Source organism: Ascaphus truei, chromosome 20 (genome assembly GCF_040206685.1).
Source record: "Ascaphus truei isolate aAscTru1 chromosome 20, aAscTru1.hap1, whole genome shotgun sequence".
NCBI classification, from domain to species: domain Eukaryota; kingdom Metazoa; phylum Chordata; class Amphibia; order Anura; family Ascaphidae; genus Ascaphus; species Ascaphus truei.
The window spans coordinates 26,610,607-26,637,294 of record NC_134502.1 but is presented as its reverse complement, the minus strand read 5'-3'; the positions used below and the strand labels follow the sequence as shown (position 1 = coordinate 26,637,294).

Here is a 26,688-nt window from a genome sequence, read left to right as displayed (position 1 = left end):
TACTACAAGATAGAAAACTGTGGCATATCAGTTTTATGAGCTTTATTGTATTTTTGGGGGGTTTACAATACAATAGGGCCCTTATATCCCATTTTTTTGTTCAAAATAACCAGTCATTAACATGAAATTATTTTTACTGCATCAATTAAACTGCATTTTCTGAAAGCAAATCGTCTCCAATGAATACCAATTGACTGCATAGAATATCTCTATGCACTTTCAGACCCACAATTAGTAATGGAAACCATTAAAGGAGAGGATAGAGTTATGTTGAAGGGTATGTTATGTCATGTGAGCTATTGCTGTATTTAATTAAAACTGTAATTCATTATTTGATTTATACAAAGTCATTCCATCACATACTGTATCTTAAATATCAATTTAAAAAAAATCTGAAATTAACATTTAGAAGCTGCTTGTCAATTAAACAATGTACAATTCAAACGCTTTTATGATATTAGCCCACTAAAATAAATACATATATGTTTTAATATATAATAATCTGGTGTAATTAGGACAGAGACTTTCCCACCTGTTCTAAGGGGAACCCTCTGATTGCTTCTAAAAGGCTCCAACTCCTGCTCGTGTAAAAGGGAAGAACCAGAATTTTTAAATAAAAACTGTGCTGAAAAGGGCAAAAGCTCAATTTAAAAAAATGCAATCACGGAGACTTCCTGTGACGTCAAGAGGAATGGCTGCCTGAGAGATTGGCTCCAGAGCCCCTCCAACGTATAACCTATAAAAATAGAAACTAAATAAACAAATCAACCCAAAAACCTACAATCCTGAACCCCTAAGACCAGCTGGGCACAAGAAGTACCTTTTCTGACGATTTAGAGAGGGGTTGCCGGCGCTCTGGGAGGCCTCCTGTGAGCCCCGACCCCCGGTAGAAGTCCCCCCTGACTCGCAAGAAAAATTCAGCGGAATCGCCTGGAGGAGCGTGCGGGAGGTAGGAGAGGCGACGGGGCTAAGCTCCGAGTGTCCCGCGGAGTCCGCTCTTACTGCGGGACTTGGGGATTCCCCCCCTGCGCGTGCTGCCCCTGAAGTGCGCCCGCGGCGGCCTCCCGCAGCCCCGAGGGGAAGCCGGAGCTGCAACAGCATCTCCCCGCTGCGGTCCCGGTCTCCGCTTGCCCTCCTCACCCCCCAGAATAAATAAAATCAATAAACATACCCCCATTAGGCTATCCCGGCAGGGGAGAGTACCCACTGGCTGCAGGGACTGCGGGACCCACCACGTGGCGGCAGGGGAGGAAGCGGCCATCTTAAAGAAACACTCCACTGAGGCATCATCTCCCCTTAAAGGGGTATACAGCTGCTTGTCCCAACCATCAACTTTCAACTGCTGCCTGAGCCTCAGTGTGCCACAACACCCTACACAACACCCTACCTCCCCAGCAACACAGTGTTGAGCCAAATAAATAAATAAATAACTATTCAGCAGCCCCAGAAACACCCCAGAAGCTCCGCAATACTCTCACACCTCCCCCCCCTTAAATAAAAGGGAATAAAAATAATAAAGTGGGGACCATAAGCAGACAGGGGAACATACAGAGCATGAGCGGCAAGGGCAAAAAAGCAGCCCAGCAAACAGTCGCGAGCTACTTTACCCCAAACCAGCGTCCCGCAGGGAGCTGCGAGGACTCACAAGACGGCGGCCTGACTCGCACGCGGGAAGACCCAGGTAGAACACAGCAGCCAGAAATGGCAAACATTGACATTAATAAAGAATACCTGGAGAACCTCTTCACGAGAATGAGGAAAGAAATCCAGGATGACCTGACTAAAGCGGTCAACACCTTAAGGAGTGATATGAACCTCCGGGCTGCTAAGACGGACACTCTGAACCATAAGGTGGAAGCCTTGGAGCAGGCCCAATCCTCCGCAGACGACGAAATAAACCGGTTACACTGGGAAATAAGAGAATTAAAGGAAAGTGCCGAAGATCAAGAAAATCGTGACCGGAGGCAGAACCTGAGAATAAGGTATGTCCCGGAGTCCGTGGAGACGGACCAGCTACGCACTTACCTGACAGACCTATTTATCCACCTAGTCCCGGACACACGAATCGAAATCTATAGTGATCTCTCGAAGAAAACTGTAGACAGGAGAAGAGAGTTAAAACCCCTCCTGCAGAAACTGAGAGAAAACAACTTAAAATATCGCTGGGGGTTCCCATTCAAAATTGTTGTGCAATCAAGAGGGAAATACCACACTCTATCCTACCCGGAAGAAATCCCGAGATTTATGAGAGGCCTAGGCATCCCGCAGGCGAGCGGAGGATCTGCCCATGAAGAAGCTGACGGCGCTCAGAACCAAAGACCAACTGAGAAGGTACCGCGAACTTCCCAGAGAATCGCCACCCAGCGAAACCAGGTGGGGGAAGAATAAGAATCAAGACTCAGAACTTGTCCCGACCCGGCGGAGGCGGCGGGACTGCGCCCTCCATTACCCCCAGATCTCCCTCCCCCTGGATAAAAGAGAGAAACAGCTCCCCTGTCTACCCCCCCGGTGGATCTCCACTTACCTGCTGTGAGATGAAGTCGCTCTCCTCCGGAGTGTCGGCGCTCTTGGCCTCTGCCGGGAATGCGAGAAAGAGTCTCAGGACGAGAGCAGGGAGCGGCGGACAGAAGACACGATGTAGACGGGGGGGTGATGATGTTTGGTGGGGCGGGGGAGGCTTTGGTTGTGCGGGAGGGGGGGGATGATTGTCTGGGGGAGAGACTTTCCTCTCCCCTCGCTCCCTGACCCCCGGTCCCCCCTCCCCCCCCCCCCCAGCCATGATGGATCGGGAGCTGGTCCGGCGGTCTCTGCGGAGTCAGACTCGGCCAAAATAGACAGAGGCTGACGGCAAGCCCAAAGATAGACTAATGGGGACTGAAGCTATACGAAAAAACTCCCTCGTGTGTATCCAGTGTTAGCTAAATATTGTAAATACATGATTATGTGGTGAGCGGTATATAACAAGTTATATATATTGTAAATACATACCGGGAACCACCTCTACGCCAAGGGGTTCACCCACAACAGCTCGGTTCCTCCCGGGGTGCGCCCGGTGCCCTTAGCAAATGTTGGTGGGCACAGTTGGGGGGCTCACCTGGGGAGGAAACGAGAAGCCTCTGGAAGGGGGATCCCAAAAGAGGTCTTAGGCTTTCTACCATAGAGGCCAACAAGAGAAAGGGCTCCAGGAAAGGTACCCAAGGGGGTGATACTTGTATAGACCTCCCCCTCCCCTAGCGCCCCCCCTTCCCATCCCCTATACCCCTCTCCTCCTACCCTCACGTGCTCCCCCCCCGACCCAGTTTATCCCCCCCCTCCCTCCCCCCCCCCTGGTCATATCCCTCCCCCCCTCCACTTCTGCCCCCCCCCCTCCACTTCTGCCCCCCCCCTCCCCTAGCCGGGGAACACCCCTACCCCTATGCCAAACAGAGGTTAGCATGACATATAAGCATAAGGTTATGAAAGCAATTAGTTAAGGGTCCCACAATGTTAGACTCGGAAGTTATAGGGTTGAACAAGTTTTATGTGATTTAATATGTTTAGTTGCAATGCCTTTTGAAGGAGGGCTCTCCGGCCTCCCTGATGGCTCTTAGAGAGCGACGCTCAGGGAAGTCTCCCAGAGGCAATAGGCCTACTACCTTCATCCTTAGAGAGATGAGGGTCTCTAAAACTGGGCTCTTGGACAGCCCACTTTCTTTTCTTTTTCCACTCTTTTCTCACCCCCCTCTCTTTCCTCTCCTCCCCCATCCCCCCCATGCCCCCCAGCCATCCACATGCCCAGAGAACACAGGGGACGATCTTGCAGAACCAGCTCTCGTCAGCACCAGGTACTCTATACAAAAGAAAAGTCGCACATAAAAATGAACACAACCCTGTTTTTCTATCCACTCACACCCAGCAGGGACGAGCACATACGCAGACGACCAGGGTCTCCAGAAACCAAGATTCCACAAAAAGGCCACTCAGAGGTCAAGACAAGGTATGACTGTAGAGACGCCCACCACCTTGGGAAAGTGGAGGGACTGACAGAAGCCCTGAAAGACCATCCAGGTAACAATGGCCCATAACACAACACTTAAACTAATATCCCTAAATGTCAGAGGACTAAACTCAGTACTTAAAAGAAGGCTCGCTCTTCAGGAGCTCAAAAAGACGAAGGGAGACATCCTGTTTTTACAGGAAAATCACTTTAACACGACAACCCCCCCCAATACCTTCCAGAGATATTACCCTCAGACCTACTATGCATCCTGCCCAACCAAAAAGAGAGGGGTAGATATTTTGTTCAAACAAAATGTTAAATTTTCTTTAAAAAAAGAAACTGCAGATCCGGAAGGCAGATTTCTTATCCTCCAAGGCACCTTGTCCGGGGTGGATATTACTATGGTCAATATATACGCCCCAAACGAGGCCCAAGCTGACTTCCTGAGAGAACTTTGTGACAGCCTAGCTCCCCAGCCTAGAACTACACTGTTGTTGGCCGGAGACCTAAATATGCTTGTAGACCCCGACCAGGACAGGATGAGTACATTAGATACTCCCCTCCCTCGTGCTACGGAGAAAAATGCTAGGGAATTCCGTAACATACTGAAAGAGTTCGCATTAATAGATATCTGGCGAGCACAGCACCAGGGTCAGAGGGATTACTCCTACTTCTCCCCCCCGCACCAGACCTACTCAAGGATTGATTATTTTCTGGGTACTAAGGATATCTTCCAGGCAACCTCCCAGTCAGATATAGGATCAATATCCTGGTCGGATCACGCCCCGGTCTCGCTGACACTCTCCCTCCCTTTCTATAAAAATAGCCAATACAATTGGAAACTAAATGATTCTCTGTTAAACCAACCAGATGTAGAAATAGAAATTAAACAAAAACTCAGAGAATACTTTACACTGAACAAGGGCTCCGTAGAGTCATCAGCGATGCTATGGGAGGCCCATAAGGCTACAATCAGAGGGAATATCATTTCCATAGCCTCATACAAGAAAAAAGCACGACAGAAATTGTACAACGAATTGGCGGGAAAGGTCCAATTACTGGAACAAAAACATAAAACTAATCCCTCAAAAAAATTACTCAAAATATTAGATAAAGCCAGATCTGAATTCAAACAGATACAACTCGATGAAGTGGAGAGGGCGCTGCGGTGGACCAGGCAAAAATACTACGATAAAGGGAATAAGGCCGACCGGTTATTAGCATCCAAGCTAAGAGGTCTGAGAACGAAAGCCCAAGTAACAGCTTTACAAACAAAGACAGGTGCCAAAACATATTGCGAGAAACAGATAGCAGCCGCATTCTCAGACTTCTACTCTAAATTATATAATCTAAAGTTCCCAAAAAATAGATCCTCTAACGCGGAAGCTATAGCTAAATATTTAGATTCATGTAACCTTCCAAGCCTCTCAGAAGGGGATCTTGCAGAACTAAACAAAGAAATCTCCCAAGAGGAGCTCTTAAATGCCATCTCCCAACTAAAACCTAGCAAAACGCCAGGCCCAGATGGGTTCTCCAATCAATATTATAAGACATTCAAGCTAATTTTAGCTCCATATCTCCTTGATATGTTCAACGAGTTTCTGGAGGGAACAACCATCCCAGCATCTATGTCTAAGGCCAATCTAGCAGTTATACCAAAGGAAGGGAGAGACCCACTACAGTGCGGTAGTTATCGCCCCATAGCCCTCCTTAATTCGGATCTAAAACTCTTCAGTAAAATTTTAGCCAATAGATTAACCCCCATACTACCAAGCCTAATACACATAGATCAAGTCGGGTTTATTTCCGGCAGGCAGGCCTCAGATAACACCAGGAAAATCATTAACATAATCGACCATGTACATCTCTCATCCACGAAGGCCATCCTATTGAGTCTAGATGCGGAAAAAGCATTCGATAGGATCAGATGGGACTTTTTAGATCAAACATTAATCAAATTCGGATTTAAGGGCCACTATCTGACAGGGGTCAGTGCCCTGTACAAAAGTCCCACGGCCGTCGTGAAGCTCCCAGGAGGAGACGCAAACCCTATAAACATTAAGAATGGTACTCGACAAGGATGCCCCTTGTCTCCGCTTCTATTTGCCCTCTCTATCGAACCCTTGGCAGCAACAATTAGAGAGGATAAAAATATAAATGGTATTGAAATTGGGGGGACAAACTATAAGATATCCCTCTTTGCTGATGACATTATCCTGACTCTGGCCAACCCCTTGACCTCACTCCCGAATTTACACTCACAATTAGACAAATTCAGCAAAATCTCGGGATACAAAACTAATATGGATAAGTCGGAAGCATTAAATATATCCCTACCCCACCCCGAGGCCAAATTACTGCAAATAAACTTCAATTAGAGGTGGAGCTCCACAAAAATCAAATACCTAGGAATACAAATAACACGGGAGTACAAAACACTATTTCAATACAATTACCCACCCCTATTTGAGAGACTAAAAAAAGACCTTCAAAGCTGGAATGGATATCAGATATCTTGGCTAGGAAGAATAGCCACGGTAAAAATGAACATCCTACCAAGACTTCTGTATTACTTCCAGACTCTCCCCATTGATATCCCACTAGGTGAACTCAAAAATATGCAAAACAAAATCTTCGAATTTATTTGGCAAAATAAAAGACCAAGGGTTGCTAGAACTATCTTGCTAGCACCAAAGGAAAGCGGAGGCTTGGCAGTCCCGGATATCATGAAATATTATTTGGCGGCCCAACTCAAACAAGTTATAATGTGGAACAACGAACCAACCACAAGCTGTTGGATTGGGATTGAGTCTGCCTATGCGAGACCTCTCTCACTCCCGGCCACCCTGTGGACCGAGAGGGGTAGGGAGACCTTCTCAGAAACATTAAAGCTGGGAGCAATGAAATGTACATGGAGAATATGGACTAAAAATAAAGATAGGTTTAACCTAACGGCTTCACCCTCACAACTAAAGCCCATATTTAACAACCCGGAGTTCCCCCCAGGCTTGTTCCCACAGAGACTCACTGAATTTAAAAAGTTAAAGATAATGGTAGCAGAGCAGTTTATAGGAAACGGAAAGATCCTATCGATTCAGGAATTAGAGAAAAAACACCAAACAGTGAACTTGCCAATATTTGGCTTCCTGCAGATCAGGCATTACCTGCAAACTCTTTCCAAAGAATTAACATTTCAACCATTAACAAATTTTGAGCGCCTATGCAGGAAAGGATACTACTGTAAGGGGTTGATTTCGGAAGTGTATCTGGGCCTGGCAAGAACAGCAGGTTGTTCCCAACACAATTATATGCTCAAATGGGCGGAAGATTTGAACATAGAGATCGATAGGGAAGACTGGGAGGATATCTGGGAGGCAGCTTCCAAAACATCAATATGCACCACCACCAAAGAGAATATCTATAAAATTCTATTTCAATGGTACTTAACCCCGAGTAGGTTGAGCCAGATCTTCCCCGGGACCCCAGATTTGTGCTGGAGGGGATGCGGACAAAGAGGAGATATGGCTCACATCTGGTGGAATTGTCCAAAGATTCAGGTGTTCTGGGTCATGATCAAATCATTAATCCGAGAATACCTGGGGGTGGAGGGTGAGATGGACCCGCTGACCATGGTGCTGGCTAAACCAATTGACGAGCTAGAGACGGCAGAAAACAAAATGACAATACACGTACTCACGGCAGCTCGCTGTTGTGTGGCAGCTGCCTGGAAAAAAATAAATCCACCATCCAAACAGACAATACTACGAAGACTCTGCGAAATAAAGTCAATGGAGCTCCTTACAGCAAAACTAACCCAAAAAATGGACAAGTCCCATAAGACATGGGAAATATGGCCAGGGGTGTAACAGACTACTACGAAAGCTATCGGAAAAAACTAAGGGGTCAATTGGGCTGGTCCCCCCCTTCCCCCCCTCCTCCCCTCCCTTTCTCTCCCTCCCCAACTCTACTTTCCTCCCCCTCTCCTTTCACCCCTCTCTCTCCCCCTATCTTTTCTTTTTTCTTCCCTGACAATAAAAGATGCACACAAAGAAGCGGCCGCTTCCATTTTAATGTACCTAATGGGGGAGTATGTGAATAGGCAATACTCAACACAACTAGTAACATATTTAACTTGAACAGGTACACTGATTCCTGAATATTTACTGTGTTGTACATGACAGCTAGTACTCCTCCAATGTTTGTATGACGAAATGTATGAAATGTGTGTATTTTGTGAAAAACAATAAAAAAATTGAAATAAAAAAAAAAAAAATGCAATCACTATCAGTGCACAAATGGGATCTCTACACATACACTCGCTCACTTTCTCACTCTAACTCTCTTACTCTTTCACTGCTGCTGTGCTGCTCGGGCTCCCCAGCTCCTCTCTTCCTGAGCTCAAATAATACGGGGCACAGCAACAAGAGTATTAGGAGGAGGGGCAGGTAATAGTGGATATGAGGGATCTAAGGACAAAGGAGGAAGATCGGATCCCTCCCAAGACACAGACACACTTCCAGATGCGGAACCCCTAATCGCGGTGGCCATTTTTTTCCCTTCGCGATCCCGGTTATAACGCAGTGGCAATATGTGGACCCAAACCACCACGTTATAACGAGGTTCAGCTGTATATTCAGCATTCAATAGGTTAAAATGTTTCAAGTTGTTTTTCTCTTATGGGCAGCTTGGAACTCCAGGGGCAACTTGAAACAGGTAGTGATAAGTGTAAGGATTCTGCTCGATCCGTGCTGGGTTTTCACTACAGTCCAGGTTTTTTGTCTTCCCTGCCCTTTCTGCTCACTGTGGCCATTTTGGTTAATGGCAGTCTGCTTTGTAAGGCTGCAGTTCCTGGTGGAAGTTGCCAAGCAAAGTTCTGTTTGCTGCAGCTCCGTTTGACCTTCGCTGTCTCGCATTAACCTTTTGCCCATTTGGGATTCGTGCTGCTGATCCCGGACCGTGACCCGGACTGTAAGGGCAGGTGAAAAGGATGAGGCCTTGCCAGTAGAGCAAAATTACAGAAGGTACTCACTCAGCCAGCGTAGAATGTAAAAGGAAGGAGTGAGGGAATTCTGGGTAACAGGATAGCCTGGGCACAGACCATCTGTGAACAAGGCAGAGGGGGAGAAAGCAGACTAGCCCATTCTGATAGAAAGGCTGAGGTTGCTGTAGCAACTCACTGGCATAATGCAGAGACAGGGATTGCAACACTGTGTCTAACACACAGGCACTGTGTCTAACACACAGGCACTGTGTGTGCGTACAGAGCAAATTACATGCAGCTGGAAATGAGAACCTGACAAGCAGAAGCCGCAAAGGAAAGGGGGGGGGGGTGAAACAGAGATGTGATTCTTGTTCCATGACAACCTCAGCCCTGCGGGTCCACCTCTTGATTGGAGACGAGCACCGTCACAATAAGTTCCTAAACATTCCCAGACAGATGTTTGCTGAGGGCAAGTACAGCTTTGTACTACAAACCAAGAATGTTTTAGTTAGAAAATGGGGTGAGCTAAGATAAGTGATTTATATATCTTTGTCCTGAGCGTATAAGAAGGGAGCAATGTATAGCATAAAGTTACTACCTACTTCAGATGAATGTTACATCAAACATAAGCATTTAATATCTACCTTCTACCTTCAGATACGTTAAACTGAGCTGACGTATATAGTATACTGTATCCCTGCTGAAAGCTGATTGAAGAAAATAAAGACTGCTGATTTTGAACTGCAAACCTGATTCCTGAGTATTATATTGAGAAGAGGCATTTCTAACAAGGGATGAGGCTCTGTAGGGGGAAGGGATGAGGCGCTGTGGGAGGGTGGGAAGGGATGAGGCGCTGCGGGGGGAGGGATGAGGTGCTGTGGGGGGGGGGGGGAGGGAGGGGGTGGAGATGACGCTCCGGGGACGTTACCTGGAAATTCCGGTCAATCAGAAAATTGGACTCAAAATCGTCATCGTCTTCCCCAAATGGGTTAATGAGATGCTCCGCTACCTGCAGGAAGTAGAGGGGGACATCATGTGACCTGCTTGGGGGCGGGGGGCACGTCATTACCCAGAGTCATTTAACCATAAAGCCATGTGACCCAGATCCCGGCATACCTGTCTGATCCAAACTCCCCTGATCACAGCCCCTGCTATGGACCTGCCCCCATGATGGATATATTCTTTAGGTGCCGTGCTCACCCCTCAGATATGAGGAATATTCTGTAATATATAAAGGGTTCCCCCCTAGGCCAATGAGAAGTGATCTGTGTATATTTGGGAGGGATATATTGAAGGTCTTCCCTGGGGCTATGATGGGGAGGGGGGGGGGAGAAATAGTCGAGGGCGCCCGCACCTTGAGCCAACCACCGAAGAAGAAGAACTCGAGCAGAGTAAACATGGGGACGTAGAGATCCAGCTCGTGGCCGGTAATGTTACGGGCCGGGTCCAGGTACTGGCGTCCAATCAGACAGCTAGAGAAGAAGCTGTACACAGCGATGGTCACCACCTGGAGGTCACGCAGAGAGAGACGTCATACAGGCAACCGTGAGGTCACGCAGAGAGGGAGGGACGTCATACAGACAACCGTGATTCCACAAAGAGGGAGGGAGAAAGGGGGGGACATGACACGCAGAAAGAGGGAGAGAGGGGGGGATGCAGAACGCAGAGAGGAGTGGACGTGGCACCCTGAAAGGAAGATACACGGTGTGCAGAAAGGGGGGGGATGTGGCGGCGCGCAGAGAGCGATACATGACATGCAGAGAGGAGGACACGTGCACAGAGAAGGGGGGATGTGGAAAGCAGAGATGGGGGGTGCGGCACGCAGAGAGGGGTGGCACGGTGCAAAAAGAGGGGAACGTGGCACACAGAAAGAGGAAGACACGGCTCGCAGAGAGGGGGATGGGTCGAGCAGAGAAGAGTGACGTGGCACACAGCAAGGGGGGACGCGGCATGCAGAGCGTGGAACGTGACACAGAGAGCAGGGGACACGGTGCACAGAGAGGGGGATGCATCACACAGAGAGGGGTGGCGCAGTGCACAGTGAGAGGGGGATGTTGCGCACAGAGAAGGGGGGCGAGGCACATGGAGATGGGGACATGGCGAGCAGAGGTGGGAAGCGGCATGCAGAGAGGGGGGACATAATGCACAGAAAGGAGGGAAAAGGCACGGAGAGGGGGGACGCAGCACACAGAGAGCGGAGGGACGTGGTGCACAGAGGGAGGGGAACACGACACACAGAGAGGGGGGGACGCAGCACAAAGAGAGGGATAGAGTGAAAGAGAGTGACAGACAGACCTCACACACAGAGCGTTTCTTACCTGCGTATAAACCAGCGGGACACTGATCCAGTCGTAATGAAAGAGCATCGCACAATTATTCCTAAAGGCGTTTAACTCCTGGGAGGGGGGAAGAGAAGGAGAGAGAGAAAAGGGGGGTGGGAGAGAGAAGGGGTCAGGGAGAAGAGAGACCATGGGGGGAGAGAACAGGGGAGGGAGACAGCAGGGGGGGGGGGAGCCAGCAAGGCGGGGGAAACAGCAAGCAGGGAGGGGAGAAAAGCGAGCAAGAGGGGGAAAGAGCGAGCAGGGGGAGAAAGAGCGAGCAGGGGAGAAATAGCAGGGGGGGGAGAGAAGATGGAGAAGAGAGAGAAGGGGGAAGAGAGAGAAGGGGGGAAGTGAGAGAAGGGAGGGAAAGAGAGAAGACGGGGAAGAGAGAGAAGATGTGGGGGAGAGAGAGAAGGGGAGAAGAGAGAGAATGGAGGGAAAGAGAGAAGATGGGGAAGAGAGAGAAGATGTGGGGGAGAGAGAGAAGGGGGGAAGAGAGAGAAGGGATGGAAAGAGAGAAGATGGGGAAGAGAGAGAAGATGAAGGGAAGAAAAAGAAGGGAGTGGGAAGAGCGAGAAGGGGGGAAGAGCGAGAAGGGGGGAAGAGCGAGATAGGGGAAGAGAGAGACGAGGTAAGAGCAAGAAGGGGACAAGCAAGAGGGGGGGAGGAGAGAGGGGGGAAGAGAGAAGAGGGGAGGAGAGAGGGGTGAAGAGAGAAGAGGGGAGGAGAGAATCAAAGACAAATCAGGGACTTGCAGAGTGTCGCTTCATTAACCTCCCCTCCCGCAGACCTTCACTCCACTAACCTCCCTCCTGCAGAGCATCTTTACATTAACCCCCCTCCTGCAGAGCATTGTTCCACAAACCTGCCCCCCCCTGCAGAGCACTGCTCCTCTAACCCCCAGAGCGTTGCTCCATGACCCCCCCTCCTGCAGAGCATCACTCCACTAACCCCCCATGCAGAGCATCACTCCAATAAACCCCCCTCACAACATCGATCCCCCAACCTACCATCTTGCAGAGCATCACTCCACTAACCCCCCTGCACAACATGGCTCTCCCAAACCCCCCACCTGCAGAGCATCACTCCACCAAACCCTCTCCTGCAGAAAATCTCTCCACTAGCCACCCCTCCCGCACAACATCACTTCCCCAACCCACCCTCTGCAGAGCATCACTCCACTAACCTCCCCCCGCACAACATCGCTCCCCCAACCCGCCCTCCAACAACGCATGGCTCCCCCTCACCTCCTGCAGAGTATTGCTCCCTAACCGCCACGCTGCAGAGCATCGCTCCCCCTCACCTCCATGAGTAGTTGAAACTCCGGGTCGTCTCGCACCCGCCCCTCGCTCCGCGCCTGCACCACCAGGTTACAGAACCACACGCACGGGATCCAGTACTTATTGTATCGAGAGGGCAGCGCGTCAAACTTCGTCTTCTCCAGACGAGTCATGAACCCTGAGAGTCACAGGACTGTGTCACCCTGCAGGTGGAGGGACAGTCCCCATGTCCCATAGCTCCCTCTTGTCTGTGTCACCCTGCGGGGGGAGGGACAGACTCCATGTCCCATTGCTCCCTCCTGTCTGTGTCACAGTGTCACCCTGCGGGGGGAGGGACAATCTCCATGTCTCATAGCTCCCTCCTGTCTGTGTCACAGTGTCACCCTGCGGGGGGAGGGACAGTCTCCATGTCTCATAGCTCCCTCCTGTCTGTGTCACTGTGTCCCCCTGCGGGGGGGGGGGACAGACTCCATGTCTCATAGCTCCCTCCTGCCTGTGTCACTGTGTCACCCTGCGGGGGAGGGACAGACTCCATGTCCCATAGCTCCCTCCTGTCTGTGTCACTGTGTCACCCTGCGGGCGGAGGGACAGACTCCATGTCCCATAGCTCCCTCCTGCCTGTGTCACTGTGTCACCCTGCGGGGGGAGGGACAGACTCCATGTCCTATAGTTCCCTCCAGTCTGTGTCACTGTGTCACCCTGCGGGGGGAGGGTGTGACAGGGTAAATAAAAGCCACCAGTTATATGCCTGGAAAACCTATGTCTAGTCTGCAGTGCAGCACTGACTAGGTTAACATCAGCTGGGAACCTCAGGACAATTAGTTGGACCCCAGCTGCTTAATCAAGGTGTGTTAAAACCCAGGCTATAGACACATGGATCTTGGCTGTTGATGAGAGAGGAGTAAGCTGCTGCTAAAGAGATTTCCTGATACAAGGTCTGATAAACAAAGTAACTGAATTATAAACTGTCTCCTGCTTAGAAAAGGGATTGCTGCCTGAGTTACACACTGTCTGCTAAAGAGAAGCTGTTTCGTTTTGTTTTTTTGCTGAAGAAAAGCTATTTTTGTTTTGTGTGTTGTATATCTGTTAAGGCTAAATAAATAAGCCTTGGCAAGAAACCCACGTGTGTAGTTGCATGTACCCTGCAACAGAGGGACAGACTCCGTGTCCCATAGCTCCCTCCTGCCTGTGTCACTGTGTCACCCTGCGGGGGGAGGGACAGACTCCGTGTCCCATACCTCCCTCCTGTCTGTGTCACTGTGTCACCCTGCGGGGGGAGGGACAGACTCCATGTCCCATAGATCCCTCCTGTCTGTGTCACTGTGTCACCCTGCGGGGGGAGGGACAGACTCCATGTCCCATAGCTCCCTCCTGTCTGTGTCACTGTGTCACCGTGCGGGGGGGAATATGAGGAGACATATTTTGGGGTTATGGTTTACAGGAGGGGGTATATATTTATTTTAAGGAGGTCACATAAGGGACATCATTTCTTAAGGGCTAAAGCAGGTATATGTAGGGGTTGGAGTCACCCAGGATGTATATATAATTTTTTTTTTTTTTTATATTTTGGGGTGGGAGACCCACAGGGGGTATATTTTTTGTGGCGCTCCCACAGGAGACAGGGGACATAAGAGAGAGAGGAGAGGGGGAGAGAGAGGAGAGGGGGAGGGGGCGGTGTTCTCACCGGTTTTCACCACATGATCTAAGGTTGGGAACCTCTTGTAGACTGGGATGCTGACAGAGCGCAGGATGAGGAGCGCTGACAGGCTGCAGTAGCGCATGAGAGTGCGGCGGTACAGGCGTCCTGTCTCGTCCGCCCCTTCCACGGTCCCAGAGATGACGCACATGAGGCGGTCCGGGCGCGGTATGGACTGGTACTGATTCCACCAGCGTTCCACTATCAGGATTATGTAAATAGCTGCGGGGAAGGGGGGTGAGAGAAGGGGGAGCGTGAGAGAGACGGTAGTGAGGGGGGAGGGAGAGAAAAATGGAGAGTGAAAGAGAGATAGAGAGAAACAGAGAAAGAGAGAGAGAGAAAGAGAGCGAGAGACATAGAAGCCACTGCTTACAGCCTTTGTTTAGACAGAAGCCTGCAGCAGTACAAGCAAGCAGCTTACACTGCACAGCAGCGCTGCAGTCAGACTGCAATATACACAGAACTTTGATTGCTCTTTTCTGTCTTTGAGTCCACCCTCTGCACAGCTCCATAGTGAGGAGCTACAATCTCAGCTACACCTGTGCACGTCCCCACGGCTAGCGCCACAAAGGGCCACGCCACCGGGCACCCGCCAGGACACGGGTCAGAGCCACCGGACACCTGTGAGTACAGCTACCCCTATGCTGAACGCTGCAGGACACCGCTTGGCATCATCTGAGACAGACGCCCATCGCTGACAAGGTAAAAGACCGCACGCCACACGCACTGGCTAAAGGCCTACACACACCTACAGCATGGCAAAACTCAGAGCCTCACCAGACATCACGCAGGAGAGTGACCACTCAGACTCAGGGACGCTGCGCAACTGCAAAAGGCGCAGGCAGGCGCAAGGCCTAAACGGACAGTCACACTGACACAAAAGGCCCGCGAAAAATATGAGACTGACATTGAAGCGCACCACGTAAAGTTAGAGAAGGCCTGGGAGGACACTGGTCTTGAAATATGTAACGTTGCAAGTACTAGCGATCAGGAGAAACAGATTAGGCAAGCTATAGCCCAATTGAGGTCAAGTCACAAATGCTACCAAATGCTGTCACAAACATATCTCGCCTACCTGAAAAGAATCAACACGGAGGAAAGCCTCAGCGAACGTGACCAGCAGGAGGCAACTGACCTGGAGCGCGACGGCTTCGTGCAGACCACTATCACTGAGGCAGAAGACCAGAGAAAAGACCATTTGCTGTAAACTGCATCACAGCGCTCCAGCACATCCAGGCACTCGTCACGGTCAGCAAGATCAGCTCAATCTAACGCGTCCAGCGCAAATGCAAGCGCTACCAAGGCGCGAGCCTCCGCAGAGGCCGCACGTGCTGGGTCGAATATGATCGGAGAGAGGCAGCCGTAAGGGCAGAAAGAGCGCGTATAGAAGAGGAGGAGCAGAATGCTGCTGCCACCGCCGCTAATGACACCGCTGCTACTGCCGCTAATGCTGCTGCCACCGCCCCCAATGCCGCCGCTGCGCATAGAAAGGCAGAATTGGACGCGGCCCATGAAGCTCTAAGCAAAGCAGAGGACGCTGCCGCCGCAATAGCCCAAGCCGAAGTCTTAGAAGCGGCTGCGAGACACGACGGCGGGGAGCAACCGTACAGACGGATAGCCTCAGAGGATCCAATCCAACGTACTGAAGACTACGTAAGGAGCCTCTTCAGTGTAAACACCAGCGCACTTACCACCAGCAGGACTTACCAACTTTGACGACCGTCCCGAGAACTACCGTATGTGGAAATTCGCGTTCAAGGACATAATCAAGAACCTGGGCATCTCAGCTAGGGAAGAACTCAGACTGCTAGCCAAATGGCTGGGAAAAGAATCCAGGGACCACGCGAAGAGACTCGGGCAGCAAATGTGAACCACCCCCAAGTAGGTCTTGACCTAGTTTGGGAAAGGCTAGAAGAGTGTTACGGCAGCCCCGAAGCAATCGAAGATGCGCTCTTCAAAAGAGTCGACAGCTTTCCCAAGATCACAGCTAAAGACTACTCGAAGTTGCTAGAACTCGGGGACCTGCTACAGGAGCTGCAGTCTGCGAGAACAGACCATTCCTTGACAGGTCTCAACGTCCTAGACTCGGCTCGCTGAGTGAGACCCATCTTGGTGAAGCTACCTTACAACCCCCAAGAAAGATGGATTTCACAAGGCTCCAAATACAAAAGGGAGAAGCAAGTCGCCTTCCCCCCATTCTCATTCTTCTTGAGCTTCATCCGCGAAGCGGCAAGGACAAGGAACGATCCCAGTTTCATCTTGGGTGCGCAAACCACACACAGTGCAAGCAGCCTGAGGAATGAGAGACCAGTGGTGATATACGGTAACACTCAAACACCCATCTCTGTCCACAGGACGGACGTGTCCCCCACGACCCAAACTACTCTCGATCAGTCGGTCGCTGGAGACGAGAAACCAAGGGACCCAAACAAGGAATGTCCCATACACAAGAAGCCACACCCACTTAACAGGTGCTTTGGGTTCAGGATGAAGTCCCTAGCGGAACGCAGGAAGTTACTCGGAGAATTCTGAGTTTGCTTCAGGTGCTGCAGTTCCCCGACTCACCTAGCCAGAAACTGTAAAGAAGACATCAAATGTGTAGTGTGCAAAAGTGACAAGCACGTAACATCTCTACATCCAGAGGCGCTGACACTCCACCAACTCAACAACCCATCCTCCCTAGCGGAGCATGGCCGGGAGGAAGGAGAGCCAACATCTGTCACGTCTCAGTGCACAGAGGTTTGCGGAAAAGGAAGTGACAAATATCCTGCTTCAAAATATGCCTTGTCGCATTACACCCCCAGAGACAACCTGAGAAGGCTATCCGGATGTATGCAATCCTCGACGATCAAAGTAACAGATCATTGGCGAAGACGGAATTCTTCAACTTATTCAACTCACAAGATCATGCCTCACCCTATACCCTCAGAACCTGTGCAGGGTCAACTGAGACAACAGGGAGAAGAGCAAGCGGCTATGTCATACGTTCAGAGGATAACAGAGTGAAGATAGCTCTCCCCACCCTCATCGACTGCAACTACATGGCTGCAAACAGGGACGAGATTCCCACACCAGACGTGGCACGTCATCACCCGCAACTCAGAGCGATAGCCAACTACATCCCGCCAGTAGAACAAGGCGCCAAGATCTTGCTGCTGCTCGGTAGGGACATCTTGAGGGTGCACAAAGTTCGTAAACAGCGTAACGGACCCCACAACGCACCATTCGCCCAAAGACTTGACCTAGGATGGGTGATAGTGGGCAACATGTGCACTGCAAAGGACACGAATCTGACTATGTCAACGCCCGCAGAACGGTGATAACAGAATGCGGACGTACATCTCTCTCCGAACTGTGTCTTGGCCATCTCCAAGCGACAGGAAGGCCAAGTGAAGAGAAGAGACAAGGTCATACTCCTGAGACCAACAAAAACATCTTCGCATCAGAGGGGTGTGACAATAGCCTAGGATGCTCAGTAGTCCAGACAGCTAAGGATGATGAGTCGACTCCACTGAAGGAAGAAAGTAACCTCCCAAAGGTGACCAACAAAGGGATTGTCCAAAAGACAATAAACAATCGGACGGTCCTCCCGCGAGCAATTGCACGGCTAAGACGTAGAGTTGTTCCTCTCCGCAGAATACCAAGTGGCAAAGCAGCCAGCTCCAACGGCTGGCATAGCCGCAAAAGATTGCGCCCTGCAGATGAAGCCACGGTGGCAAAAAGACTGTCATCTCACACGTCAAAAAGGAAACCGTCACAGAGACATTTCACAAAGGGATTTACAAGGACAAAAGAGACTGTTCTTCATCATGTCCAGGGAGAAAACAACCTCCTGACGGCAGTTAACAAAGAGACACAAAAGATGTTAGCAAACGCCAACCTAAGATTGCACAAAATAGCTTCCAATAGTGCCATACTGATGAAGGCGTTCCACGCAGACGATAATGCAAACGATCTCAAGAATTTGGACCTGGGGGCCGACACGCCTCCCATACAGCGGAGCCTGGGGATAAGCTGGAATCTTAAAACAGATACATTTACGTTCCAGGTAGCCATCGAGGAAAAACCCTACACCCGACGCGGAGTCCTGTCCACTGTTAACAGTCTTTATGATCCGCTAGGATTCGTAGCTCCTGACACTATACAAAGCAAGTCTCTTCTTAGAGAAATGTCCTTCAAGAAGCAGGACTGGGACATCCCACTACCTCCAGAAAAACGGAAAGAGTGGGAAACGTGGAAGTATTCCTTGAAGACCCTCGAGCAACTTCAGATCCCACGCCCCTACTCACCTATATCTCTCACCGCTGCACACAGCAAAGAGCTTTGCGTGTTCTCAGATGCCTCCACAAAGGCTATAGCAGCGGTGGCCTACCTAAAAACCATGGACGTGGGTGGAAGTTACCATATCAGGTTCATCCTTGGCAAGGCTAAGCTAGCGCCACAAGCCGACAACACTATACCCAGACTCGAGCTATGTGACGCAGTGTTAGCGGTAGAACTGGCAGAACTTATCAAAAACAAGATGGGCTGCAGACCAGATGCTGTCAGATTCTACACAGATAGCAAGGTGGTTCTGGGCTACATATGCAACAAGAAAAGAAAATTCTACGTACAGTATACGTGACTGAAAGGGTTACTTTTCACTTTGTAGGGATCATTTTACTCAACCTAGGGTGATTTGGACAGCACTGGTTAAGCAGTCTCCGAAACACAGACAAATACGAGCTTGGGAAGAGAGGAGTCAGACAACAGGGCTGCTGCTTCCACACTTCAAAGTTTATTCAGTTGTGCCCCAACATTTATACAAAAAAACTAAGGGCATGTTAATACATAACATATCATGTTTAACAATGAGAAATAACAAGTTTCTGTAGAGGTTATGTATCTGTGTCTTTGGACAAAGCATTAGTAAAACATTACATCTTGCTTGTGTTTGGCCAGCAGTTTTTACTTGTACATTTCAAAGAGAAATACAGGGAATGTTTATCAAGGGCATGCAGCTGTATTGTTTGGGACCTCTTACTGCTCTTGTGCTATTGTATAAAAGACAAACAGAACAACAGAAGTAAATAAAGATGACAACTAGCATAGTGAGTTAATTCTCTCAGTACTGGAACAGCCTGTATAAGAAAGATAAAGCTAGCAGATTATATTCACCCTTTCAATCCCTGAGACATGTAGAGCTGACATATAATTTTAACCCCTTCAGTGACCAACCGTGTAGAAAGAATCAGGAAGTCAACCCAACCAGAACAATGGCACCACGTGCCCACAGATCAAAATCCTACAGACCATGCCACCAGATCAGTGCCTGCAGCGCAACTACCGAACACGTCGTGGCTCACAGGACCAATGATTCTTACATAGCCCGCGGAAACGCCATCAACCCCAGTTGGTGCTTTTGAACTCGTGGATCCTGAGAAGGACACGGAGATAAGGCCTCAAGTATCCATGCTACTCACTAATGTACTGCACAGAAACGCAATCGAACTATAACAAGGAAGAACTGACTACCAGTTCCGTGGACTCTGAGAGACATTGTGGTGCATCAAGCTAACCTACAGCTGTGCATCCACCTGGCCTCCCTTACCGAGATGGCCAAAGGACTTCAAGCTGGTGGTACCGGCCAGTATCCCATCGTTATGTGGACATGAACTTTGCATTGTTATGTTTGTTGTACTGCACATATGTTCCACATATTCCAGGAATATAGTGGTATCTCCAGAAACCAGACGGGGAGTGTCCTGGAACTAGATTCCATATTCCTCTGTTCCCCTTTACAGCTTATGGGATTAATTTCTCTCTAGTTGGCTGCCTGTTAATTTCCCTGTCACAGCAGCTTGCTGCATGTGCAAAAACAACATTATTGTTACATGTTGTTTACACAGTCTGTGTTGGTTGCCTGTAGCTCCTATTCTCCTAGCTGAGAATGGGCTTTCCCATTCCCCCCTGTTCTTGCTGACAGTTAGTATAGTCTCACTGCCCTTCTAGTGTGATCCTTGCCCCTCACTTCCTTTTCCACCTAAGATCACAGTGAGTACAGACCTGTCTGCATCCACCCCTGATAAGGCCTTTCTGTCTTACCGTAGTCCACCTCATAGAAGAATTCCACATAGAGAAGCACTCTCTACTCACACTACACCTACAAGTACCCGTTGTTTTCTATTTCTGCAATAAAGTTAAGAAAGACATTAAGGACTTGTGATGCTTTGGAAGAGGGAAGACATGAGTTAAAGCTAACTGAAGCTATTCATACTTCAAACGTGACCCTAGTTTCAGGATAGAGAGAGAGAAAGTGAGAGAGAGAGAAAGTGAGAGAGAGAGAAAGTGAGAGAGAGAGAAAGTGAGAGAGAGAAAGTGAGAGAGAGAAAGTGAGAGATAAAGAAAGAGTGAGAGAGAAAGGAGAGAGAGAAAGAAATACAGAGAGAGAGAGAGAAAGAGAGAATGAAAGAGTGGAGACAGACAGACAGAGAGACAGAGAGAGACAGAGGGGCCTATCACAAAGCAGTGATAAGGGGTTTATTTGGGGATAAATGCCCTTACAGCGTGATACTGCCTGATCTGCTATTCACAAAGCAGTGATAAAAGTGCAGTATCGTGCTATGATGGCTTTTTAACGCCCCTAAACAGTCAGAAACAAAAAAATCATCCGATAGGGCAAGAAATGGCAAAAGCGCCATTTTTTGCCAGTAACAGCTATTCTCAAACCTGTGATAAGTTTATCGGTGTACAAAATCTCGCCATATTTTTCACCATTAATACCAGAGGCCGGCGGAGGCCTCCGGGTGGTTCCCGCGCGTGTCCAGGGGTCCTCGGGTGGTCCCCGCGTGTGTCCAGGGGCCTCCAGGTGGTGTCCGTGGGTGTTCCTGGGCCTCCAGGTGTTCTCCGTGGGTGTCCTGGGGTCCTAGGGTGGTCCATGCAGGTGTCCAGGGATTCTCAGGGGGTCCCTGTGGTTGTCCGGGGGCCTCCGGGTGGTCACCGTTAGTGTCTGGAGGCCCCACGAGTGTTTGGGGGTCCCTGCTGGCCTGCGGTACCAATCCTGTGCCCAAAAAACTAATTGTGCACTACATTCAAATAAATACACCACCCCTTCCACCCCTCCCAACACATACAGTGCAGTATTGGGCAAAGTTACTATTATCCAGATATGGATAATAGTGCATTTGACCATTTAAAAATAAAACATTAGCCAGCATAAAGTAAATAAAACCTTCACCTACCCCTGCCAGGATGAAGGCTTTCCTCATCCTCCTCCCCGTCCTTGTCCTCCATGGGCAGCAACAGTACAATACAAAATGCAAACTAATGTTACCTAACCCCTTAATTACCTTGGCGGTTAGTAACCACTTAGTACCGTATTTCCTCGATTGTAAGACGCCTTCGATTGTAAGACGCGCCATCGATTTGGCCCTTACAATCGAGGGAAATTACTTGTTCACTTACCATGTTTCAGGAGAGGTCCCATGTCAGCGGAGGATGAAGCGGGCGGCAACGACAGGAGATGTCCCACGTCTGCAGATGGTTGAAGATGGACAGCGGGTGGGTGTGCGGCAGCAGGACAGGTCCCAAGTCTGCAGGTGAATGAAGATAAGACAGCGGGCGTGCGGTGGGGTGCGGCGGCAGGAGATCATAATAGCAGGAGAGCTGAGCAGGAGCAGAGCGGCATAGGGGGAATGGCTTGGGAGGTGCACACTGTAACCGGAAGTCAGACACCGGTCAACTTCTGGTGTTACTGTGTGCACCTTCCAAGCCGTTCCCCTATGCCGCTCTGCTCCTGCTATTATGATCTATTAGCCGCCACCGCACGCCCGCTGTCTTCTTATCTTCATTCACCTGCAGACTTGGGACCTGTCCCACCGCACTCCCGCCCGCTGTCCATCTTCAACCATCTGCAGACACGGGACCTCTCCCGCCGCCGCACACTTCGTCCTCCGCTGACATGGGACCTCTCCTGAAACATGTTAAGTGAAAAGAGGGGGTTTGTACTGTAGACACTTTTTTTTTAAAAATACATCGATTCTAAGACGCACCCCGATTTCAGACATGTGAAAATCGAAAAAAAGGTGCGTCTTAGAATTGAGGAAATAGGGTAATTAAGGGGTTAACCCACCCTTCCGCGCTACCCACCCGGAAGGCCTAACCACCCACCCCGGCTCAAGAACCCCCAACCTCTACCTATTGATTGGCACAGTGTTAAAGCATGCCCATATAATATGGCCATGCTTTGCCACTATAGCAATAAATAGGGAAGAAGAAAAAAAAAACAGGCCTAAAATAAAACACATTACAAATGACAATAAACCAATTGATTGGCACAGTGGTACATCATGCCCATATAATACGGGCATGATTTAACACTATCACAGTCAATGGTCAACCTAAAAAATAAACAAATCATCAACAATATCAAATTCAAAGTACTCCCTTATTATATGGGCATGCTTTAACACTGTGCCAATCAATGGGTAGCTGGAGTGGTGTGTGGGGGTAGGGTGGGTGTTTAGCTGGGGAGGGTGGGTTAACCCCTTAATTACTATAGCGGTTGTGACGATCGAGAGGATTTGGTCCAGGATTAAAGGGGTTCTCAGGGGGTCCCTGTGGTTGTCCGGGGGCCTCCGGGTGGTCACCGTTAGTGTCTGGAGGCCCCACGAGTGTTTGGGGGTCCCTGCTGGCCTGCGGTACCAATCCTGTGCCCAAAAAACTAATTGTGCACTACATTCAAATAAATACACCCCCCCTTCCACCCCTCCCAACACATACAGTGCAGTATTGGGCAAAGTTACTATTATCCAGATATGGATAATAGTGCATTTGACCATTTAAAAATAAAACATTAGCCAGCATAAAGTAAATAAAACCTTCACCTACCCCTGCCAGGATGAAGGCTTTCCTCATCCTCCTCCCCGTCCTTGTCCTCCATGGGCAGCAACAGTACAATACAAAATACAAACTAATGTTACCTAACCCCTTAATTACCTTGGCGGTTAGTAACCACTTTAGTAATTAAGGGTTTAACCCACCCTTCCCCGCTACCCACCCGGAAGGCCTAACCACCCACCCCGGCTCAAGAACCCCCAACCTCTACCTATTGATTGGCACAGTGTTAAAGCATGCCCATATAATATGGCCATGCTTTGCCACTATAGCAATAAATAGGGAAGAAGAAAAAAAAACAGGCCTAAAATAAAACACATTACAAATGACAATAAACTAATTGAGTGGCACAGTGGTACATCATGCCCATATAATACGGGCATGATTTAACACTATCACAGTCAATGGTCAACCTAAAAAATAAACAAACCATCAACAATATCAAATTCAAAGTACTCCCTTATTATATGGGCATGCTTTAACACTGTGCCAATCAATGGGTAGCTGGAGTGGTGTGTGGGGGTAGGGTGGGTGTTTAGCTGGGGAGGGTGGGTTAACCCCTTAATTACTATAGCGGTTGTGACGATCGAGAGGATTTGGCCCGGGATTAAAGGGGTTACACCCCAATTGGCCACCCTCTACCCTCATCAGGGAAGCAAGGGGTTAACTGGACTGAGGTCCAGTAATGTGTTTTTACCTCACTTCAATATCCAAATGCTTATTCCCCTGTGCAACTGTATTGTGTCATCCTAGTGTTTGTACCCACACATACACTGGGGTTGCTGTGGGAGGGAAAGGGTTAATGTTAAAACAGTGATTCTAGCCCTTTGTTTAAATTACCCTCAAAGATGCCTGCCTACTAAATGCAAATAGTCAGGAGAGCGACCAAATGGGTAGGAAACAGCCCTGATCAAAGGCCCAGCCACTCTACCTGTTTGCAGGAAGCTAGAGTGGGTTGGGAGCGTTAAATCTCACACTTACAAACCAAGGTATCCTGCAAGAATAAACATAACACCGGTGACAAATGTCCACTACCCAGGGGTCCCTGCTTCAAAGGATTTCTTGAATGGGGCCAGGGGTGTGGTTACCAAGGGGATATCAGAATAGGTGACCTTATTAAATATAAGAATATTATGTGATGTCCTCGGCTGAACGTGCTAAAAATTACATATGTGTATTCGTGGGACCGAGCCCGAACTAATGATTCTAAACACTTGATATCTAACAGATACTAAGAGCCATATATTAATATCTCTCTTAATTTTAGTATTACTCAGTAATATTTAGTCTCATTGGGAGCGTCATGTGTGACGGAATGTATTAATATGTCTCGCGTGCCAGTAAGTATTACTAAACTGAAGTTATGAAGTTATTTACAGTGTATATGGGATTTTGAATCTGTTGTGAAAACTTCAAACTCCCTCTGTTATGGTAATGAGCAGGAAGGACATCCTGCTAGAATGTACAAAAGACTGGTGATCAAAGGCTAAATTGCCTAATTGTTTATGTTGGAGACAGGAACCAAGAAACTGAATGTTTTTTTAAATGTGATACTTCACACTTCAATGGAAGCCAAAAGCGGCTTCAAAAAGCTTCAAAGACTTTTTCTAGCCTTTTCGGCATCTAGGGTTAAGAGATGAGTTTGACATGGTATTTAAGTCAGAGTCTTCCCTTACTCAAATGTCTTCATGCAAAGTTTTAATGTGCTGCATGTCTTCATGCAAGGTCTTTCATGGCTTTTCGTGTCTTGGGATTATGAAGATTGCTGTATGAACTGCCAGTCCAGATGTGACTGTTTCATCATTTCCATCTTTAAGTAATTGTCCATATTTTGCCTGTTATTTGTATATTTTGTGTGTTCACCTTTATCAAGGAATAAATTATATTTTATCATATCTAAGTCTCGTCCCAGTTCAACCCAGTTATATATATAGTATATATTTTGGTGTATTATTAATAGCCTGTCGCACAGCTCCCGTCACAGCGGTTACTAACCGCTAAGGTGATAAAGGGGTTAGGGGCCATGCGTTGGCATTTTTGTTACTGTGCTGTTGCAAGGACAAGGATGGTGATGAGGATGAAGACAGCCTTCATCATGGCAGGGGTAAGTGCAAGTTTTATTTACTTTATGCCGGCTAATGTTTAATTTTGAAATGGTTAAATGCACTATTGCACTATTATACATATCTGCTAATTATAGTAGTGCCCATTACAGTACTTTATGTATTTGGGAGGAGGGGAGGGTTTGGGGCGGCGGGGGAGGGGGGAAGAGGGGATGTATTTAATTGAATGTAGTGCACAATTTTTTTTTGAGGGGGGGCACAGGATTGTACCACAGGCTAGCGGGGAACCCCAAACACCTGCGGGGACCACCCGATGGAACCACCCGAGAGCCTATGGACACCCGTGGGGCACCCGGACACCAGCGGGGACCACCTGGATGCCCCCAGATCCCGGGGACCACCCAGAGACCCCAGCCGGCCTCTGGTATCAATGCTGTGCAGAAAAAATACAAATACATGCTTTGATGCATCTCTCAATCTTGTTTGTGGAGTGCACATTTTTTGGGGGGGCACCGGATTGGCACCGCAGGCCAGCGGGGACTCTCGGACACTCGTGGGGCCCCGGAGACCCGAGGGGACCACTCGAAGACCCCCGCCAGCCTCTGGTATCAATACTGTGCAGACTGCGTTGTAGCGGGGTTGAGCTGAACATGCTTTTATGATTCTCACAATCTTTTTTGGCGCAGCCTTTAGCTGGTGCAAAAATCTTACGAGTTCTTAGACACCGATAAACTTATCAAAACTTTGTGAATAACTGTTACTGGCAAAAAAATGGCGCTTTTGCCTTTTTTTTTGCCATATCGGACGAATTTTTTGTTTCTGACTGTTTTGGGGCGTAACAAAGCCATTATAGCAAGCTATAAGGGCATTTATCACCCACAAAACCACTTATCACTGCTTTGTGACTCGTCCCCTGAGACAGAGAGAGACAGAGAGAGACAGAGAGAGACAGAGAGAGACAGAGAGAGACAGAGAGAGACAGAGAGAGACAGAGGGAGACAGAGGGAGACAGAGGGAGTCAGAGAGAGAGAGAGTCAGAGAGAGACAGAGAGAGACAGAGAGAGACAGAGAGAGTCAGAGAGAGACAGAGAGAGACAGAGGGAGACAGAGAGAGACAGAGAGAGACAGAGAGAGACAGAGAGAGAGTCAGAGAGAGAGAGTCAGAGAGAGAGAGTCAGAGAGAGAGAGTCAGAGAGAGAGAGTCAGAGAGAGAGAGTCAGAGACAGAGTCAGAGACAGAGTCTATAGATGCTGTCTCTCACGCAGTACGATTGACACGGGGATGAGGCTAGAGTACTTGTTACAGTAAATTGACGCTTTCTCAAATTGACGTCTCTGATCCTCGGACAGAAATAACCTGAGGGGACAGACATGGGGACCGGTGACACCATGCACGCACCCTGCAGAGCGTCGCTCCCTGCCCAACCTGCAGGGCGCCGCTCCCTGCCCAACCAGCAGAGGGTCGTTCCCTTAACCACTCTCCCTGCCAGAGACC

At 48.9% G+C, this 26,688-nt stretch overlaps 1 protein-coding gene across 5 annotated transcripts in view; it reads right to left on the bottom strand.

The window, feature by feature from the left end:
- Nucleotides 1-26,688, bottom strand: part of LOC142470814 (bestrophin-2-like) — a 61,793-nt gene that overhangs the window by 9,954 nt on the left and 25,151 nt on the right. For all 5 annotated transcript variants that reach the window (XR_012789339.1, XM_075577567.1, XM_075577566.1 and 2 more), the window contains exons 3-8: nt 26,456-26,550; nt 14,246-14,479; nt 12,585-12,739; nt 11,279-11,356; nt 10,315-10,467; nt 9,889-9,969 (exon numbers count right to left, since the gene is read on the bottom strand). Coding sequence is in view for 4 of the 5 variants with exons in the window: in XM_075577567.1 (XP_075433682.1) it covers nt 9,889-9,969; nt 10,315-10,467; nt 11,279-11,356; nt 12,585-12,739; nt 14,246-14,479; nt 26,456-26,550 (796 nt within the window). In the remaining variant the exon portion in view is untranslated. The remainder of the gene's footprint in view (nt 1-9,888; nt 9,970-10,314; nt 10,468-11,278; nt 11,357-12,584; nt 12,740-14,245; nt 14,480-26,455; nt 26,551-26,688) is intronic.